General features: G+C 58.3%; 1 protein-coding gene across 4 annotated transcripts; it reads right to left on the bottom strand.

Annotated features, from left to right (window-relative positions):
* Positions 1-1,285: 1,285 nt before the first annotated feature.
* Positions 1,286-20,213, bottom strand: STX16 (syntaxin 16). 4 transcript variants are annotated; one of them, XM_055137410.1, is made up of 9 exons: positions 20,001-20,213; positions 12,784-12,795; positions 8,477-8,584; positions 7,722-7,862; positions 7,342-7,507; positions 6,833-6,924; positions 6,458-6,601; positions 5,072-5,152; positions 1,286-3,791 (listed from the first exon to the last, which is right to left on the bottom strand). In XM_055137410.1, the coding sequence occupies exons 1-9, from the start codon at positions 20,130-20,132 to the stop codon at positions 3,687-3,689; spliced, it is 981 nt and encodes a 326-aa protein (XP_054993385.1). In that variant the 5' UTR covers positions 20,133-20,213; the 3' UTR covers positions 1,286-3,686. The 4 variants fall into 4 exon arrangements, with proteins under 4 accessions (XP_054993385.1, XP_054993387.1, XP_054993386.1 ...); XM_055137412.1 differs by having other exon boundaries at positions 20,052-20,199; XM_055137411.1 differs by lacking the exon at positions 12,784-12,795.
* Between the last annotated feature and the right edge of the window lie 1,069 nt (positions 20,214-21,282).

The raw sequence follows: 21,282 nt of genomic DNA, 5'->3' as shown, positions 1-21,282 counted from the left end.
CCCGGAGTCACCCCTGCGAGGGCTCATGGGACCAACACACCAAATGCAGGGGACAAATGCAGGTCTGCGGCTGCAGCCAAAGCAGATTCTTTTTTCTTTTTTTTTGGTTTTGGGCAACTTCCGGCAGTGCTCAGGCATCACTCGGGTGGGCTTCAGGGACCAAGCATGGGGCCGGGCACCAGCCACGTGGGAGGCAAATGCTCTACCCGCTGGGCTCGGGCGCTGTCTCCAAAGTGGGGGCCCTGCGCACGGGGTCCCTGGCCCTCCGGGACGACGCGTGGGCAGACCTGTGTCCGCCACGTCTGTCTGGGCTGGAGGAAGAGGGGCGGATGGTCAGACACAGGCCCCAGGGAGCGACCTGGCCGTGGACGGGAGCAGCGACGGCTGCTCGGCCGGGGCAGTCTCCCTGCAGCCTGTTCCGCGTCCACGCGGGCACTCGGGAGGAACGGCCCCCGCCAGCCGCGGGCGGGTCACACCTGGGCGGCGGGCGGGGTCTGGCGCTGCTCAGTGGGCCGTGCTCCCAGCCCGCGGCTCCAGGGGGGGCCGCCCCCAGGAGTGCACCGCGCCGAGGGTCTCTCCCAGCGCCAGCACCCAGGCCTCGCCGACGCCCCGACCCGGACACGGGGGCACCGAGTGACGCGGCTGTCCGCGCGGGGGGGCGCTCTCCGCTGGGCCCCGGGGGACCCCAAGGGCAGCCTCTAGACCCCGCGCACGGAGCCTCACTCACGCCAGACCACGGGGCGCACGGCAGCCCACGCAGGATGCTGCCGCGCCCACCCCCGCCCGGCCGCCGAGGAAGATGCGGACAACTGACCATTCACTGACCATTCCAGCGCGAACGGCCGGGCAGCGCGACCCCCGGAGCTCCGTGGGGGCAACAAGAAGCCCCCGGGGCCCTGGGAAACGACACCCTGGGGCCTGGCGCGACCTGGAGGCCCCCAGTGCTGCGTGGTCCGCAGGGACAGGGCATTTTCCTAAGAAAAAGGGTCCCCTGCACCCCGCTTCCCCTCCTGGCCGAGTGGGTAGTGAGCAGGTGGGTCCGCGGGAGCGTCGGCAGATGGACGGAGAGGCCGCGACCTCCGCACAAGACAGACAGCCGCGAGCCCCCGCCCCCGCCAGACCCCCGTCCCTGCCGCCCACGCAGGAGGCGGACGCCCCGTAAACACCCACACAAGGCGGGCCGTGCGCTTTCCTCGCAGGATTGCTTTATTGTACAAAAATTTCCAGTAACAGTAAATTAGTTTTATAAAAGGACAACAACAAAAAAAAGTCATTTCGGATGGAAGCGCTTTCACTAATTGCTTTATTTAAGCACACAAGAAAAAAGTCTTATCTGACCAATTAGGTTGGAAGGGTTTTATTACCTTTAAGAAGCCATTAGCTAGGATAACACACTGAAAGCACTTGTGTCAAAACAAATAAATAATGCTCTCTCAATTAGCAGAGAAAGGGGTAAATCCGTTAAATTAGAGACAGACACGCTGCTTCACGCCACGGCAGAGCCAGCACCTCCCAGCCCGAAATTAATAAAACAAGAGACAGTAGATTTCAGTTACAATTCTGAGAAAGATCAGGAGCCCTGGGGGTCTGGGGTCGCCGGGACACATTCAGGGGACTGAGGCCTTGGGGGGAGGGGCAGCCGGAGCCCACAGGCGCCAGCAGGCCCAGCTGACTTCCCCTCTGGCGGCTCAGACAAAGGAGGGGGTGGGGGTACGACCAGCTGCCCTGGAAGGCTCTGGCCAGGGCTGGGGGAGGCAGGACCCCAGGACTCCCACTTTCCCAAAGCTGCTGATCTTTGCCCAGGTCAAGGTTCAAGAGGAAATACAGTGTTTCGAGGAGGAGCCCCCCCGCGGGGCGCCCAGGCGTCAGTGAGGGCCAGGCGCCCCCAGCCCCCCAAGGTCCTTAAACCCATGACTGCACCCCAACAAGCTGGACAGTGACCAACCAGGCCACTGGAGACCAAGGTCACGACCCGGGGCCTCGGGCCCAGCAGCACTGGGCACGGGGAACCGGGACCCCAACAGCTACTCCCGGCCTCGTGCTCTCCGTTCCGGTCACTCCGCTTCTGTTTGCTCTGGTGTCCCTGGAGAACAGGCCCAGCACGGCCGGTCCGGCCCGCTGGGTGCCCTCCGGCCTCCCCTGGTCCTCGCTTCTGCCGAGACAGTTCGCCAGGGAACGGCAGCCTGCTGTCCAAAGGGCCAGGGCCAGCGGGGGGTCACTCACATGACACGACTCAACTCGACACGAGAAAGCGGGTTGGGCCGGGTCAGGCGGCAGCTGGGGCCGGGGCCAAATCTGCTCCACAACTTGCATCTCTGGGCTTGAATGGTAAGTTTCTGGAAACCACCGAAAAGTCACTTTGTGACATTGAACATGACTGGTCCAAATACAACGTATTAAGGCGGCCACGTTCTTCTGAAAGGAGAGGTGAGAACAACGGAGAAGCCATCGAGGATCACAGACAGAGGCCACCCCACCAGCCGCACAGCGGGTGGCGGCCAACCCCGGCACTGCCGCCAGGCAGGCCACCCAGATCTCCGCAGGAGCCACGGGCCCCAGGGAGAACCAGCACCATATTGATAACAGGAGCATAGTAAACAGCAAGGCCTGACTCGGCCGGAGGGCTCGGCCCCAGTTCCGCGCGAGTGTGGCCTACCCCCCCCCCCCCCCCGGCCCAGGAAGCCGATAAATCAGAGCACTGACTGGGGGAGATCTGACTCTGAAATGGAGTGACGTTTGGGCGCTAATCTGAGGCCCGCTGACCCTAACCGGGGCAGCCCATTGAGCGCGGCCTCCGGGAAAACCCACAGCCCATTAGCGGGTCTGGCCGGAACGGGTCAGCAGTTGCCAGTGAATGACGGGCACATGCAGGCTGAGGCTGGCTCGCTCCCGGCCCCCCTAGCCGCCCGCTCATGCTGGGGGGCTCGTGCTAATCGCCCGTGACCCGCGGCCTGGCGGCTCTGCCCGGCTCCCTCCCGGCTCGCGGGGGGACGTGCACACCACTGCGGGCGAGGAATGCTCCATTTACAATTAATTCAAACTTATGAAGCTGTTTTAACTGGCCCGTCTAAATGTGTTAATTAACATCAATGATGGTTTCTTATTTTTCACACTTTGTTACTCTGATCGTTAACAGTGATGGAAAAGCTAAATTAAGTTAATGGGGAATGGATTATAAATTCTTAAAGGGCTTCTCAGTTTGTTTTCAACTGGAAAATATATGAAAAAGATGAAGAGGCAATTTTTTTGCCTTTATTCATAATTTTCTGGAACCAAATTTCTCAAAACCCAGATGGCTTCATTTATTTCCTCAAAAATCATTTGCACATGCTCCTCCCACAGAGCTACTAGGAGACGGCGCACACACGAGTGACTGCAGTGACGGCACCACTGTCAACGCTCCACCCGGTTCCTCCCAGCTCAGGACAAACCCTCCGACCAGAAGGCAGGACCCGGAGGGCTGCGCCAGGCGGTCTCGCGAGTCCCCGGGCCTGAACAGCGGCGAGGGCAGAGGCCCACGGCCACGCTGGCCGCTGCCCACGGGGACCCACGGGCGCGAGACCCACAGGCGCCGCCAGCTCGCTCCCCCGGCGCGGAGACCAGGCCCGGGGCTGCCCTTGGCAGCAGCCCGGGCGCGGCCCAGCCCCGCACCGGGACCTCTCGTGTGGACACAGGCCTGGCGCCGCTTAGCGGGACTTCACGCCGATGAGGACGACGATGAGGACGACGATGATGACAAACAGTATCAGAATCACCAGCATCTTCCGGTTCTTCTTCTGGTACTGTTCCGCCTGTAGAGAGAGGGTAGGCCGAGAGGTCGTTTCCTCCAGCCCCTCGCTGCCGGCGCTGGCCCCGGGCTGCTGGCCTCACGGGGGCACGCTCTCCCTCGGGGGACCTGCTGGCCTCCTCTGCAGAGAACCTGCTGGTTCCGGGCAAGGCCAGCGGCTGGGGGCCCACAGAGACCCCCCCACCGCCTCCCCCACATGGCCGCAGCCAAGCACAAAGCTTTCAGCCCCCTGAGTCTGGGAAGAAAGACAACTCAGCCTACATAATGAAGAGAAGGAAGTGTGTCCCGGGGTGCAGCGGCAGGAAAGACCCCCCGACCCAGCGGGGGCCCAGGGGATCAAGGCAGGGCGAGGGGCCGGCCCGCCGGGCTATCTCTCTGGGCCCCCTTGCTCCTGTTCCCTTCTGGAACTTCGACGCCGGCGCATGACCGCGGGGCGTGAGAAACCGCTGCCGGGGCCACCCTCCAGACAGGGCTCGGCGACTCCGCGGGGCCACAGTTCACAGTTTGGTCCCAGGGCTGAGTCTCAGGGCCTGACACGGGCCGGCCAGGACACTCGCGAGGGGCCGCCTGGTAAGGCGCACGGCTAAGCACCTCCCAACGCAGCCACCTCTGCCCGAGAAAGCAAACCGGCTCCAGGAGCAGCGGCAGAGAATCCGAAAAATGCTGCTGCCGTGACCAGAAATACCCATCGGGCCCCCGAGATATGAGGAGGCAGACAGGACGCCCCGAGAGGGAGCAGAGCCGAGTCGGCAGGACATTCCTCTCAGACGCCCCGGGCCAGGCACCACCGTCTCGCAGGGGCTGCTGCTGGCCCCGCACGCACAGGCACGGTCACGTGACTTATGAGGTGCGCGCGCGCGCTTTGACAAAAAGAAATATATTCCTGAAATGACCGCTTATTAGCAAAAAGAGTGTTTACACCCACACGCCAACAAACGACTCTTCCGTACCAAAAGGTGGAACTGCTCAGATAGACTGTGATAATTAAAAAGGAAAATGAGGTTTTCATCTTCTCCAGCGAGGCTGGCCCAGCAGCCCCACGACAGGAAGAGGCCCGAGCTGCAGCTCCAGGCACAGGCCTCAGCAAACGCCACTCACAGGCCCCCTGGGGTCAGGGGCGGAGGGAACACCGGACAGTCCCCCAGAAACAAAACCCCAATTCCTGTAAGACTGACTGTCGCCGAGGCCCTCAGCCGTGCACCCGGAACCGTGACCCAGGCGACCCAGGTGAGAGGGCCGCAGCCCCAGTGGCCCGTCTCCCCGCCCCTGGGGGCCGGCCGTTACCTTGTGAAGCTGTTTCAGGCCGTCTTCAGTTTTGATACAGGACTGCTCGACGTTGTAGTCGATCCTGTCCAGGACTGTGCCCTGCGGGATGGGGACAGACAACAACTGCGACTCGGAAAATCGAACTTCAAAACTGAGACCCGCAAACGGAGGGCACGTGAGCCGCGGGATTATCTGTGTCACTCAGCGGCCTCTGAGGGACACGGGGCGGGGGGGGGGGCGGTCTGGAACTCGTCAGCAGACAGCACCCGGCTCCCAACGGGCCCATGGGAGAGACGGACAGACGGAGCCACCCGGGGCGCGCCCTACTCAAAACGGGCAGGACTTTAAAAAATAAAACCCCGCGGACCCGGGGGCGGGGGCCCTGAGCGGCAAGCAGCTTCTGCGGCGCCCGCTGCCTGGACACGGGTGGGGCAGGTACGTGAGACCTGGGTCTGAGCAGGCCTGCAGACACCACCCGGGTCTCCGGGGGCAGAGCAGAGATGGGGGCTCCGAGCCACCGTCTAAAATTAAACATGTGCCTCCAGGAGGATTCTGTTCCTAATTGTTTAATCATCTGGCTCAGAGAGAGATGGGCGTCGGTGATCCGGACACGCAGGCCTAATGGACACACCGCATTAGAGCGGGCAGCGGCTCCCAGACCCGGGCGTGAGTAACCTAACAAGACCCCCCGGGGGCTCGGCAGCCCATATGTGGGGGCTCTCAGGGGGCCCAGGGCCCAGATCCCAGCTGGTGAGATAATAAAATACCCTAATCAGATTAAAGCACTAACAAACAATTTAATTCTACTTGAAAGCCGGTGGCTCCAGTAGCCATTAGACAATAACCTGCGAGTGAGCAGGGAAGCTTATCTCCCGCAGGGACCCTGGCCCGAGGCAGGGCTGGGGGTCCACAGCACAGAAACCCCCTCCGAGGGCTACTCGGTGTTTTCTCTTGCTTTTTGGGTCACACCTGGCGATGCTCAGGGGTTCCTCCTGGCTCTGCACTTGGGAGTCACTCCCGGGGTGCTCGGGGACCCTGTGGGATGCCGGGGACGGGCCCCGGCTGGTCAGGAACAGCTCTGCAAGGCTCTCACAGGGGTGTGATTAAAAAGAAGGAAGGAAGGAAGGAAGGAAGGAAGGAAGGAAGGAAGGAAGGAAGGAAGGAAGGAAGGAAGGAAGGAAGGGAAAGAAAGAAAGAAAGAAAGAAAGAAAGAAAGAAAGAAAGAAAGAAAGAAAGAAAGAAAGAAAGAAAGAAAGAAAGAAAGAAAGAAAGAAAGAAAAGAAAGAAAGAACGAACCCGGGTCAGCCGTGTGCAAGGCCAACGCCCTCCCCGCGCTGTGGCTCCAGCCCATTCCTTTTCATCTAAAACCCTTCTTATTTACACGGTGAGACCCGCCCGTCGCACCTGCTCCACGATCATGGCGCCCAGGTCCCGGAAGATCTCGTTGAGGTCAGCAATGGACTGCACGATCTGGCGGATCTCGCGCTCTCGCTCCTCCACCATCAGCGTGTTCTGCTCCACCAGCAGCAGCTGGTCGTCCGTGAAGCCCTGGGCCAGCGACAGGCGCAGGACAGTGCGTCAGCCCCCCCACGCACACACACGCACACGCACACGGCAGGTGCCACCAGGGACACAACGTGAAGAAAGTGGTCGCCGAGGGTCCACAGGAAGCACCGAAGCAACGTGCAGCATCTCCCGTTCCCCGAGGAGACACCCACACCCCGCGGGCCACACCAGGGCCCAGACCGCATCCCGGGGATGGGGCAGTCCGGCTCCTACCCGGCCGTACAGCGCGTCCACCTCGCCATCCTCCACCAGCGGCACCGACGTGTCGAAGAACTGCTGGCTGCGCTCCTCCCGGTTCCTCATGCCTGTGCAGAGGGCGGCTCAGGGGGAGCTCGGGAAGAAGCCCCTCTCGGGGCGGGCAGGGAGAGGGGGTCTGAGGCAGGCAGTGCCGGGAGCGCGGCTACCCGCAAGGGAGCAGACCCTCGGCCCGGCTGCTGCCACACAGGCTTTTGGAGCCGTTTCTGCCCGTGAGCATGGCCGCACGGGCTCCAACGGTCCTAATCAAACTTTCTAAGTAATAAAATCGAAATATAAATATGCCAGGGTCAAGGGACACGGGAGGGCGGGCGCACCCGGGTTTCAGGGAGCCCGTGCTGGACCGGGACGGGCCCGAGGGGGCAGGAGCCAGCTGAGGTCCGGCAGCCCGGAGGGTGGGCTGGGGGTCGCCGGGCTGGGGTCTCGGGGAGGGGCTGGGCACCCCGGCGAGCCCGAGGGCGACTCACGTTTGAGGTAGCCCGACTGCGCGTGCCGGAAGCTGGTGGACAGCTCCTGCAGGGCCTGCGCCAGGGAGGTGACCACGTTCCGCAGGAGCCGCTCCTCCTGCTGCGAGCAGCCCCGGCGGGCCCGGCTGGGCAGTGCCCGCACGGCACGCTGGCACCTGTGGAAGAGCTGAGACAAGGGGTCAGCGGCGGGGCAGGCTCACACGGGGGCCGAGCCCGCCCCCCGCAGCAGCCTGGGACACCAGGCCAGACCCCGAGGGGCCCAGCACGGAGCAGGGGCTCCCACGTGTGCCGGCTGCCCCGGGTCACGGCCGGGCCGGCTCAAGGGGCGAGGCATGGGGGCAGCGGCCGGGCTGGCAGTGCCGGGCGGGGACGCGCCCCACCTGCGTGATCTCCTGGGTGGTGATCTCGATGGCGTGCTCCTGCTCGCTGCTGTCGTCCAGCGTGGGCCTGTTCAGGTGCTGGTCGTGGAGGCCCGCCAGCTCCTTCATCTTCTGCCGGATCCGGCCCACGTCGTACTGGATCTGGGGGGGACCACCAGCAGCTCCTGGTTCCCGCCCCTCGACTGGCACCTGCTCCTCCGGCCACCGGGCAGCGAGGACTGGTGCCCACATCGTTAGCACACACAGAACACACACAAGCACACCCACACCCAGACGGACACACACACACACACACACAGAGACAAGCACACATACACACTTGCACACACTCCCCACACATATCAACCCTGCCACAAACACACACACACAGACACAAATACACAAACACACAGTCACACATACATCTACACCCCCCAGACATATCCCCATAGACACACACGCAGACACACCCCCACACATGCACACACACACTGACACAGATACACACAGACCCCCACCCCACACACAGACACAGCACAGACACACACACAGAGACAGAGACAGACAGACAGACACACACACACACACACACACACACACACACACACACGCACGCCCCTTGTGTAGTGTAAACCAAACAGACCCAGCCTATTTCCAGGAACATGCACTCAAGTTTAGAACAGTTTTTAATAACAAAAGGTGACCTTAAAATGGTAATGTCACAATTATTAAAAAGAAAAAACCAAAAGCTAGTATGGAACCAACGCTCCACTTACTTCGTCCACCCCATCCACCCATTTCGGAGGTGACCGCTTCGTGACTCCGATCGCTGCTTCCGGGTCCAGGCTAATGCCTGACACCAGAGCCATACGGTCATCGGCGAGCTGCAAGGACACGAGAAGAATCACCCACGGTCCACTTGGACAGACACGTGCCCACCCCCGTGACACGCTGCCCCCAAGCCCGGCCAGGCAGCAGACCCTGCCCAGGCAGTGAGCTTGTGCTCGGACTGCCGGGGCTGCCTGCCTGTCTCTCGCACCCTGGGGAGACGACCCTGCCTTGCCCGGCCAGGGAGGTGCACCCAGAGCCTCAGAGGGAGGCCCCTGGGGAGCGGGTGGGAGGGCAGGAGCTGCAGCAGCAAGTATGATCAGGTGCAGCTTTAGAGAGGCGCAGGCCTGAGCGAATCCACTTCCCTACCAGCAAGGGTTACTTTCATATACTTTGTAACAGGGCTGCCCAGTCAGCGCCACAAGATGGTTAACCGCATTCAAAAGTGCATGAGCCAGGAGTGAGCCCTGTGCATTGCCGGGTGTGACCCAAAAAGCAAAAAAAAAAAAAAAAAAAAAAAAAAAAAAAAAGAATGAAACCAGGAGCAGACGTCCATCACTCTGCCGAGGGACCCAGCATCTCAGCGCACCCCACACAGCCGCCTCCTGCCCTCAGTTCAGTGTCCACCGGCAACGTCCCCACGTATCCTGAAATGCTGTCGCTAGCTCTTGTTTATTTTACCCACATAATTCGCTGCCTTACAAAGCCGTGAAGGCTGGAGGGACAGGGAGGCTTTGGCCCGGGTGAGCAGGCGTGCCTCAGGCACAAGGCTCCCGCTGCCCCCAGAGCTCAGGACTCACAAACGCCCCTTCCGAAGACCCCAGGGGTGGTTGAAGGGATCATGGAAAACAGGTAAGAATTTGCAAACTTCTAAAGCACACTGTAGACCTGGATGTTGCTTTCCTTCCCCCACCACCTGGCATTTATCTGAATTTTTTTTTTTTTTTTTTGCTTTTTGGGTCACACCCGGCGATGCACAGGGGTTACTCCTGGCTCATGCACTCAGGAATTACTCCTGGCGGTGCTCGGGGAACCATATGGGATGCTGGGAATCAAACCCGGGTCGGCTGCGTGCAAGGCAAACGCCCTCCCCGCTGTGCTATGGCTCCAGCCCCCTGAATTTTATTTTTAATCTTCCATTCAGCAAACAAGTGATTGCTGAAAAATCCGCAGGTGAGGGCGGCGAACATTACATACAGGGAAAATCTCTGGGAGCCCTGAATTCTGAGCAGAGCGTCGGGAGCAGCCCAAGCAAACGGGCAGGGCGTGAGCCCCTCAGTGCTCCCGTGGGTGCCCCGCGGGGACCGGGCCGGCCCAGCTCCAGCTAACGGGTGCCCACCAGCACTCGCTGGCCCGAGAACAGGCAGGGACTTGGCGCTCCTCACTGGGAGCTCTGTGCTCTGCTCTGCGTCCTTCCTCGCCGACCCCAGGAGAGCGCAGGGAACTGCGGGGCCGGCCGTGAGGAACTGGCAATGCGCGAGAGCGCGGCAGCTCTGCCCATGGCCAAAGAGCGACTCGCTGACGGCAGAGAGCCTGGGCTGGGCAGGCGGGTCCCAGAAGCCTCGGCCTCCTCAGGTTGCCAGTCACTCTGGAGGGGCCCAGGGCAGCTACGTGCAGAATGCGGAGTCAGCCCGCGGGGGAACAACACACCCCAGACCCCCGCCACGCCCCGCCAGGCCTGTCCGGCAGGGCCCGAGGGCAGCAGCTGTGCGGCTGGCTCACGTCCGCCTCGGCCCCCGGCCCCCGCCCCCCGCCCGCCGCGGCAGCTGCCTGACGAGGAGCAGCCGCCTGAGCCGAACTTTGACCTCCAGCGTCTTGCGTGAAGCCCACCCGGGCCTCCAAGGTCCCTCGCCCCCCAGCCCACCCGCCCCGCCGCCACGATGCGTGAGCCGTGCACGTGGCGCCGACAGAACAGGGCGGGATCTGCAGGCTCCTGACTCGGCTGCCCCTCGGACCCAGCCAGCACCCGCTTTGCTTGTGTGTTTCTGGGTCTCACCCAGCAGTGCTCAGGGCTTCCTTGGGGCTCTGCAGTCAGGACCACCCCTCAGGGGGCTCAGGGGACTGTACGGGGAGCCCAGGATGGAGCCCGGGTCAGCCATGTGCAAGGCAGGCGCCCTCCCTGCTGCACGGCAGCTCCGGGCCACGGGATGGGCAGACTCTCAGTCAGAGCGAGTGAGACCGCCGAGTCGCAGGGGAAAGTCAGTTCAAGTGTTTCCAACCCCCCAAACAGGACTTGCTTCTTCACACAACAGACGTGTCCCCCTCTGCACATGCACAGAAGTCAAAAGTGGGGAGTGACCCCTCCCGGGCCCGGGGGAAGTCGGCTGACGAGAGCCGGCCTGAACTCGGGGGGCCCCGGGGACCCCAGTCCAGGCAGCGCCACGGCTGGCTAGGAGGAGCTTCCCAGAGCTGCTGCTCCGGGCTCGGCCTCTGCAGGGGCCTGGCCGGCCCGCCGGACCCAGCCGCACGGGTGACTCATCCCGGTGAAGAGCGAGGCCCTTCTCGGAGAAAACTCTCCTCTCAGTGCAGAGATTTGTAATATTTATCGCGATGGATCATTACAGAAAAAGAGACCAGGTTGGGAAGAGGAAATGTAGTTCATTATTCGCAACGTGAGTAGATAAGAATATAAATTACATCTGAAGTGCAAACCACCACCCTCGGACTTCAGAAACCTCGTTTCCCTTTTGAAAATGTGTTTCTGCGTGCCGAGAGAACAGGCTCCGGCAGCTCCCCCAGCCCTTACAAACGGCAGCTTTTCATCCTCGTTTCTCATCCTGGCTGCATCTCCACTGAACGCCCTCACCAGGCCCACACTCCGGCCACCGGAGGGTCCCGTGAGGCCCGGACACGGCACAGCAGGCGGCTCACGCCGGGCCAGCCTGGCCTCGACCCCCAGCACCCCACACGGTCCCCTGAGCACTGATGGGGGGTGTCCCCACAGCCAAAATAAAATAAAGGGGTTTTTAATAAACACATATGTGTGCAATGTTCAAAAATCATGTCCTGCTCTCTGAGGAAGGGAAAAAGTCTGAACATCCTGCCGAGGAGAATCAGATAGAACTCTCGTCCTTTTGTGTGTGCCCTGTCCTCCAGGACCAGGGGGGACTGTCCTCGCTGGAGGGGGCCTCCCCCAGGGCCAGCCAGCACCTCCTGAGGCCGCCTCCGGTCGTCACCGGCCTTGTCGCTGCCCTTGATCCAGTTTAGACATGACATTTGTCCCTTCCAGGAGCCCCCGAGGCAGGGCCAGCTCCCGCCCTGTGAAGGGGACGCTCTGGCTCTGCGTCTCAATGACCAGGCTCTTTGGGAGACTCCCGCATTGTAGCAGCCCCCCACACACGTCTTGCAGGGGCCCCAGCTGGGGAGCCTCGGGGGTCCTGAGAGCTGGGGGGTCAGGAAAGTGCCTGCGTGCTTCATTCTGAAGCCGGCAAGTCAACAGACACCCATCACCTCCGTCTGCAGGGCCAGGGACAGCAATGGGGTCGGCGCAGGCCGCTTCTCCCTGCTCCCCTGCTCGGGAGGGCTCGGCTGCCGAGAGCAGCACGCGCGCGCACACACACACGTACACAGGAACATGCACTCATGCATGCACACACGTGTGCACACGCACGCGCACACACGCATTCATACATGCATGCGCACGTGCGCACACACATAAGCAGGCCTCCCCACAGACTCATGTCTCGCCCTGAGGATGGGCCTGGGAGGGCAGGAAGCAGCGTCTCGGCTGTTCCTGAAAAGCACCCACTGTCAGAGCTTCCGTGTGTTTTCCCGAGAATCCCCGTGGCCACGCCAGGCGCTGACGCCTGCTCCCCGCTGGCCTCCAGGCCCGGCGCCAGCAGCCCGGCCTCTGCCTGGGGAACAGGATTCGGGCCGTTCCGGGGCTGCTGCAGCCGTCAATGTCAAGGCTCCTAGAACCCACGCGCAGAGCCGGGCTGCAGGCCCCGCAGACTCCACCGCACCGAGTCCCCGCACGGACGCAGGCCCTGCCCGCCACGGCGCCGGCTCCCCTGAGCCCTCAGCCACCGGGGAGGTGCGCTGCCCCCAGCACAGGCCCACCCTCCCTGCTCCAGGCCGTCGCTGGGCCACCAAGCACCAGGGCCGCGACACTGAGCGGAGGAGATTTCAGGGCCAGGGCATCCGACAGAGCCAGTCCGTGACCGGGGGACGGGCCGAAAGGGTGAGGGTCTGCAGGCCGGTCAGAGCTCAGACTTCAGCACAGACACGGACACGCACAAACATGAAGGCACGGTACCTCATCGAGCTCCTGAGGAGACAGTGGTTCCCATCGGCCCCATCCAGTTGGGAGAGCAGAAAAAGAAAGAAGGATGGGGACAGACAGACAGACACAGGATGGTCAGTTACGAAAACAATGAATTTTTAAGTCACTCTAAAATTGACTAAAAACACAATTTATTTTACAGATCTAATAGCCAAGGCACTTAAAAAAAAACCTCTCGCCCCTGATTCTTAAAAAAAGCTACATCATTATTTTATTTTTACTTACTGTGACTGTTTTTTTTTGCAACCCAGATAGGATACACACATTATATAGTAGAAAAAGTTAAAATACAACAGAAACAAAAAATACACTTGCTGTAGTTACACTAAAATATTAGTCTGAGGCACAAGTCTCAAGTATCACATACAATGTTCTAAAATTCCCTGCCAGAAGAGAGCAAAATTAAAATGTCATTTTTACCATATCAAATAAATGTGTATTTAAACATGTAAATCGGCCCTGCAAAGACAGCAAAATTAGGAAGTGAACAACCCACCGAAATGGTCTGTGGCTGTATTCAGAGAGTCTCGCACACCACACACACACACACACACACACACACACACACACACACACGAAATATCAACAAATTGCACCCCCGACGCAGCCTGGGAACTCTCAGAAGCACCCCACAAACGCACTTCCCTGGTGTGCCAGGAAAGCTTGGACCCCCTGCCCACAAAACCCAGATATTGCTAAAGCGAGCCCGGGGCAGAGAGGGGCGGGAGGTGTGCCCCTCTCTCAGAGCCCCAAGTACCACCTGGTGAGGGTCTAACGCCCCTTCATGCTGCGGAATCACTAGTACAAAATTGAAAAAAGACAAACCCCAAAGGGCTGACATTTTAAACATGGGCGCGGGAAGGAAGGCGCCCCAGGATTAAGTTTCCTTTTCCAACTAAAGGCTCTGCGCTCGGATGAGCGGGGACTCGGCTTCTGGGGACTCGGCTTCTGACAACAGACGTTTACTAATGACAGGGAATCTAAAGAACTAGGTGGTTTTGTTGATTTTTTTTTCCTCAGTATCGATTACTGAAATAATTAGAGGTGAATTTCAATAATCAACTGTGTTGATTTATTTATGCTTAGCAGTAAATTCAGAAAATTAAAATAAAAAACCCTACAAGTTCCTTATTCAAAAATTAATAGTGCAAGTGAAACTGGTCTATCAGGGCCAAAACATCCCCAAACAATGACAGCAATAAAAATGTAATCTAGCCACGTTCCTCTATGCAAAAATGCAGTGGGTGGCCGGGTGGCCGTCAGGGAGAGCAGGAGCCCCAGCCCGCGCTGCTCCCGCTTCCTGTGAGCCAACGCGGGGCCGCGTCTCCGACAGGAGCGGGAAGTGGCAGATGGAAACCTGATTTCATTACCTTTCCCTTGAAAAAAGAAAAAAAAGGGAAACGTTTTTCATCCTTTGAATTCTGACGTCTTCAGCGCGAACGCGGGAAGTGTTTTTATTAGTAAGACAAATGCGGGCCAGGCCCCTGGCTTTGGGGGTCTCAAGCTGCCCGGCTGCTGAGCACGCCGGACCCGTCACCTGTCTTCTCCCGGTGTCCCCCCAGCCCGAGCCTGCGCTACGAGCCGACAGACACGCAGCTCCGCGTCTAGGGCTGCCGCTGGATGAGAGGCGAGATCAGACTCATGAAACCCAGGGCTGCAGAACGCTCCATTTTCCTGTCTCCCAGATAGAAAGCCAATCCTCGGGACAGAGAGATTCATTTCCTGACAACGAGCCTGTTAATTAAATGACTGGGGGGGGCGGGGGGCGAGCCCAGGGCTCAGCCCTCTCCCCACCCACCTCCTGGGGGGATTATCTGTGACAGGCGCTGCCACCCCAAGGCAGGAATTAAATTCACAAGGTCACCATTTCACAGCAAGCGCCCCCACCCCATTCGGCTATTTAAAAATAGCAGGCCTTTCAAACTCCCCAGCACCGAATGACCCGCACGTTTGGTTCAAGAACTGAATTAAAACATTTAGAATCGCCATCAGGAAAAAGTAAAATACAGCCAAAGGAAAACATGGTACTAACCACCGTCACCTTCTAAATCTTTAGAATGTCTAAATCGAGGTGTCTGACCTGCCAATGGCATATGATCAAGCAAATATTGAAAACTTCAAGTAGCATGTGGAGTTTATAGCGTAAAGAACTTTCTACATAAAACTGGAAAATAAGTGGACACCCATCTGTGTTTACTCAGGAAGTCTGGAAAAGTTGAGCAAAAAGAGTTGGAAATACAGGTCTATGCTATAGTGATATTTACTTTATTTCCGTAACTGCCAAAATAAAAGTTTGCTTCCCTTTCATCCAACAGAGTAGCCTTATTCTCAAGCAAGCCCGGCTGCTGAAAGGGAATCTTTAGGGGCAGAAAAGCAAATAGATCTAAAGAGAAATATACAATGATTTCATACTTGGATTCTAAAGACAGAGGGCCAATTTCCCCACAGATCCAGCCTAGACTCAAACTGAAACCCTTCAGAATGCAAGTTAGAACGGACAACCACAGGGCTACGTGTAATAAAGAAAAAAGATGTTAATCAGCTGTAAGAAAGGACACACACACACACACACACACACACACACACACACACACACACACACACACACACACACACACACACACACACACACACGAGTGCCTGCCCCGTCTGTTTCTTTTCATTTTCCAGAACCTACAGCCCAAGGCCTGGCCTGGCCGCCCGGTTTGCTGGAGTCTGACCTCAGCCCCCGCACTCGCCCCCCCCCCCCCAAACTGGCACGTCTGTCTGCTCTGCTCTGCGGAACCTCACTTGCCTTATCTGCCTCGAAAGAATGAAGCCAAACCCGCCCCCTAGTTGACAGACACCATGAGGTGGAAATGGAGTCACTTCTGCTAGGGGCAGGGCAGCTGCCCGGAGGGTGGACGGCATCACAGCTACCTTGGGGAACCGAGCGACAGGCCCCACAGGCCCCGAGCCTCTGAAAACCACAGCCAACCTCCAGGGGCCCTCCCCCTCCCCGGAACACACACTGTTTTATTAAAAATAATGTGCTAGTTCCAAACTAATCTAAGACCAATTAACTTTAGCTTTCATTTATGGATTATGCATTATTTTAAAGCAAAGAACCGATCAGGCCATAAACACGGGCAAAGCCACCCAATCCATCCTCGCCGGGCGCGGGCTCGGAGCGGGGCCAGCAGGCGCCACCGCCCCCCCCTCGCCTCGGACTCCGCACACGGGGTGGGGGGAATGACGACTGCACTTGGCAGAGTCCCTTGGGCTTCCGAGAGCCAGGCTGGCTGGAGGGCTTGGGGTGGGGGTCCCCTGGCCGGCCGCCGGCACGTCACTACAGTGCGGGACAGAGCTGCCCCCGGGACCCACACGCCGGCACCCTCAGACCATTGGCCAAACGACAGCCGAGGCCGCAAGGCTCCGTCTGGAAAAGCCACGCGTGCCAGCTCGTGTGCACAGACGCATTGCGGGACTGACAGGGCGCGAACATCACCTCATTCAACCTCCCCAGTTCACAAGCAAAGCGGAAGATGCCGGGGAGAGTTAAGGCACGGCCTGAATCAGCCCCAGAGGAGCAGCCCTCAGTCCCCAGCTGAGCGGCCCAAACCCTCCCCTGCATCCCGGGCTGCGGCCCCCAGCATAGCCTTGGGGGACCCCCCCACCCCGCTGACACTAGGCCAGAGTGGCTCGGAGTGGCCCAAACTGCATTCTGCTAACAGTCCCACCCACACCCGCCTTCACCCACTGGTTTTTACTACTATTCCCACGATCCAGAACACAACTGAGTAGAATCTGGGTCAGTTCTAGGTGCTGGCCTTGGAAACAGAAAAATGAAAGTTCATTCATCAGCCCACGCCCTGACCCGGGGCAGAGAAGCAGCGTAGGCACCAGGCTGCAGGGGAAAAAAAAAAAACACAACAACAGAAAAATCACTTCCAGGGCAGAGACCTCGGGGAGAGAGCCAGCAATGGGGCCGGGCACAGGGTGCAGAGAGAACCACCGGGCCCAAGACTTTTCCTGCAGGAACAAGAGGGGGGGCAGCTGCCAAGACGTCCCCTCCTGCCCCCGAAGGGGTCAGCGCGGCTGGGCTGAACGGCCGCGGGAGCCCCTGGGACCGGCCTCTTGCTGCACATCCTCCTGCCATTTCTTTCAGCTGGGTCCTCTGTGCCAGACCCTGTCTGTGTAGACGCGACAGAAGCCAAGCCCCACCGCCAAAGCACCCCCAGAAGCCCCCCGCCGGAACTAAAATAAAAGGGGGGAAAGGAGCTATGAACACCTGGGGGCTGCAGCCCTCGGGGGGCCTGACACACTCTCCGGTCACTTTCTGGCTTTGCCGAGAGGTGTGAGACACACACACAATCCACTGTCATTTTCCAGTTTTCCTCATCAAGGAGATGAAATTTCAAGTTTTAAACGGAAACAAAAACCCATTTATTTCACATGTAAAATTCAGATGTAGATGTGTGTGAGGAAAAAAAATAGGACACCAAATCTCCTACAGGTTTTTTCTTTGAAAAACTTAAAACACTTCTGGTTCTGAATTTTTAAGTTTAAATTCTCCAGTTTAATTTACTTCCTTTCAAATGACCTGAGTTTTAATAAATAACTGCAATTTGTCTTTTTAAAATTGGCTCACTCATGTTTTTAACTTAACACAGGCAATTGCATCTCTTAAGTTTTTAGAGTTTAAAAATATTTTTTTGGTGATTTTTCAAGGGTACATTTAAAAGAGTAAAATGGTATAATATCCCCCAGATATTAGTCAAGAAGATTTAACAGCTAGTAACAATCTGCCTTATTTATTTCCTTTCGTGGGTGTAAGAGCTATAAACAGGACCAGGCATAGACTTTCACACGGTTACAGTAGCAGAAAAATATCTTCCCGTGTCACTACTAAACATTTTCAGTAATCCTGTAAGAAAATTAACAAATTTAATTAATTGTAATTAGCTTCATTAACTCATCCGTCAGCCAGCTCCCAGCCCAGTCCATATTCAAAAGCGACAGCTGCGGCAGCCTGCTTTGTTACCGTTTTATTTGATTTGTTACATGATTTGGAAATGTACAAGTCAGAAATGAGGTTTTAAAATTTTTATGAGCTAGATCTGCAGTGAAAAACATCACATTAATTATTCAATCAAGTTTTGGAAAATAGTGTTAGACCTGGGTTTTCTCCCCCTAAGTTTTTTTAAACAGCTTCCCAACTTCCAGAAAAGTGGGAGCAATTGTGCCCTTGGTGTTCACATCTTGCTACATTCAATTACTGTACTGAAAGTTCCCGAGGAAGCAACCTGCCCCCACTCTCAAGATTACAGCCCTAAAAAGCTAAGAACTACATCCCTCAACATTTCAGAAATTTTTAAAATTTCAAATGGAAGTGTTCAAAAATTTCTGAACATTTTTTTCAAAAGTCATACATTCCAGAAATGTATGACTTGCCAGGTGTTTTTAATACATGCAATTAAAATATGAAAGTGTTTATTTTATTCTTAAATTCGAATTCAGCCAAGCTATTTTTGCTTAATTATAAAAATCTACTTTTTAAGATACTCTGAGTTGGCTACAAGAAAATCTTAAGTGATCTAATTACTCATAATGATACAAGGAAGAATTTAAAAAAAGACTAATAAAAAAAGGAATACTGTAAGTGTTCTAATATATAGAAAATGTCTCTTATTAATGTTTTGACATAAATGTGTTTTTAGTTTTATAAATCCTTTTTTCCCAAGAAATCGTCCGAGTTAGATAAACACATCTGCAAATTTCTGACTTTATTTTTCCAAACTGTATGTTTTAGCGATTTTTACTTTGGCTTTGCTCATTTATAGTTTTTAATTCTTAATTTAAAAAAACCGTTTTGAAATTCAGTTCGTCCGAGAAGCACTTTGAAAAAAGCTGCCCGCATCGGACAACAGGTTTTTTTTTTTTGAGCGTCTGCTTCAACGATTAATAATAATAAAAAGTATCAAGTTACCCAACGGTTCGGGGTGTTCTGAGTCCTAAATGATTAAAAATGTAAAAGCTAACAATGTTTTTCAACCAAAAAAACCTCGGATAACTTAAAAAAAAAAAAAAAACCAACTCGCGTTCTGGTGTCCTTTTTTTTTTTTTTTTTTTCCACGAAGTAGCCCGAAACGGAGGCGTCTGGGGAACGAGCGGTTTCCACATCCCGGGGCACCCGGCCCGGGCGCGTCGCCGGGTCTCGGCGTTCCCCGCCGGCCGCGATTCCGGCCCGTTTCTGGACATTCTTTTCAAAATTAGCGCTGGGGCCGGCGAGCCCTCGCGCCCGCCCGCCGCTCCTCCCCGGCCCAGTGTCCACTCCCCGCTCCCGGGGCTCGGCCGGCGCGCGGGCCACGGCAGGGCCGGACCCGCCTTTGTCTGGCGGACGCGGGGCCCTGGGCCCCTCGGAATCCGAGCACGGCCGCGAGGGCTCTGGACGCTCCTGCAGCCGGGCCTGGCCTGGCCTGGGCCTGGGCCTGGGCTGAGCGGCGTGGAACGCACCCGCGCGCGCACACTCCCGCGCACTCCCACGCGCACACACATGCACACTCCCACGCGCACGGGCACACACGTGCACACTCACACGCGCACGGGCACACACATGCACACTCACAGTGCGCGCACACACAGGCACACTCACACGCGCACACGCCCCGACCGGGCCTGGGCCGTGCCACGCGCGCGCGCGCGCGCCCCGGGGCGTGCGAGGCCACTTGCCCCCGCCACGCCGCGTTTTCTTTGGGAAAGTTGGCGTGGAGGGGAAAGCTCCGCTTCCGACGCGGGGCGCGTGAGCTAGACGCCCCCCGGCCCCGCTGGGCCTCGTCCCCGGAGCCCCCCGGCCCAGGGCCCCGCGCGCGGGCCGGGCCGCTCGGCCACGGGGGGCTGCGGGGGAGGCGCCCCGGCCGCTGCACGGCTCCCGCGCCCCGAGGGGGAGGGGGAGGCGAGGAGGGGGGAGGGGTGGGGGGAGGTGGAGGAGGGGAGGGGTGGGGGAGGGGGGGGAGGGGAGGGGAGGGGCGCGGGCGGCGGCGCGGGCGCGCGAGGCCGGGGCCGGCGGAGGGGCAGCCCGCCCCTCCCCGCTCCCCCCTCCCGGGCCTCGGCCGGTCTGGGGCGGTCTGTGGGCGTGGGGGGGCGGCGGCGTGTGTGGGTGTGGGGCGCGGCCGGACGGACAGACGGACGGACGGCGCCGGCAGACTCACCGCGGCGCGGCTGCGTGCGCGCGGAGGGCGGCAGGAGCTGTGACTACTCACTTGCTCGGCCAGCAGCTGCCGGCTTTGGATGCAGTTATTCCGCAACAACAAGAAGGCGTCGGTCAGGCGCCGGGTGGCCATGGCCCCCGCGCCCGCGCCCCCCGCGCCCCCCGCCCCGCGGCCCGACGCGTCCCGGGCGGGGTCCGCGCCCGCCGCTTCCGCGTGCGCCGCCGCTTCCTGTCCGTCCGCCGCGCGCCCCGCGCCGCGCGCGCCCCGCGCCTTGGTTCCGGCCCCGGCGCGGGCCGGGCTGCTGCGCCCACCGGGTGACGGGGTGCGAGCGCAAAGACCACCCGGGGACGCCGAGACAGGACAGGCCCGGCCGGGGGGCACCGCCCGCAGCCCCCCGCGCCCCCCCGGGCCCCCCCCCAGCCCGGGTCCTCGCGGTGCCGGTCCAGGCCCTGCACGTGCTGCACGTGGGGCCCCTCCCGGCCTGTTGCTCTCCTGCCCCTGGGAGCCTGTTTTGTGTTTTATGCATCTTTGTACCCACCGCGTCCTGCTGCGCTTTGGGTCCTGTTTATTTCACAGGTTTGCATGAATGAATGAGGGGGCCCCCGCCGTTTCGCGGCCCCCAGCACCCCCCCTTCTGTGACTTGAGGCCTGTTAACAGCCCTTATCTGTCGAAGCAGAAAAAGAAAAAGGCACGATTAAAAAAATAATAATAATCCTTATAATCCTTGCCCTGTCTACCTCTCTGGGCCAGTGGGGAAGATCAAATGAGATAAGTGAAAACCTCTGTAAACCGTCAGACGCTGAGCAAATATTCCCCACGATGGTTATTCATTCTCGTCGCTTGCGGAGCTTAACACATTCCCCGGCTCTGGTTTTAGCAGAGGGCGGTGGGCCGCGTCTCCTGGTCAGCCTTAAATATTTATTGCAGGACAATCTCTTCCTTACGTTTAGGAAATCAATCAAGCTTCCATTTCTTTGAGAGAAATGAACAGTGCTCGCACACATAAATAATGGAAGAAAAATCCTCCGATTCCCCCAAACAACTACCTCAGATGCCCCCCGGCAATGGAGGGCCCCAGAGCCTGGGCAGAGTCACTGCTAGGCCCAGGGCAGGGAACCGTCCGCGGGAACGGGGAGTGGGAAGAGGACATGCTTTCTGGCCGGGATCCGGGTGGCCGCCCTGACCCAGATTGGGAGGGAGGGAGGGAGGATGTAAATCATTATATTTGAATGTTTCTTGGCTGTTTTATTTTCCTGTCAAGTGGCTTAAGCCTGATTTTTT

This window comes from Sorex araneus, chromosome 5 (genome assembly GCF_027595985.1).
Source record: "Sorex araneus isolate mSorAra2 chromosome 5, mSorAra2.pri, whole genome shotgun sequence".
NCBI classification, from domain to species: Eukaryota; Metazoa; Chordata; class Mammalia; order Eulipotyphla; family Soricidae; genus Sorex; species Sorex araneus.
Note: the sequence above shows the minus strand (reverse complement) of the source record. Positions and strands in the feature narration are given on the sequence as shown.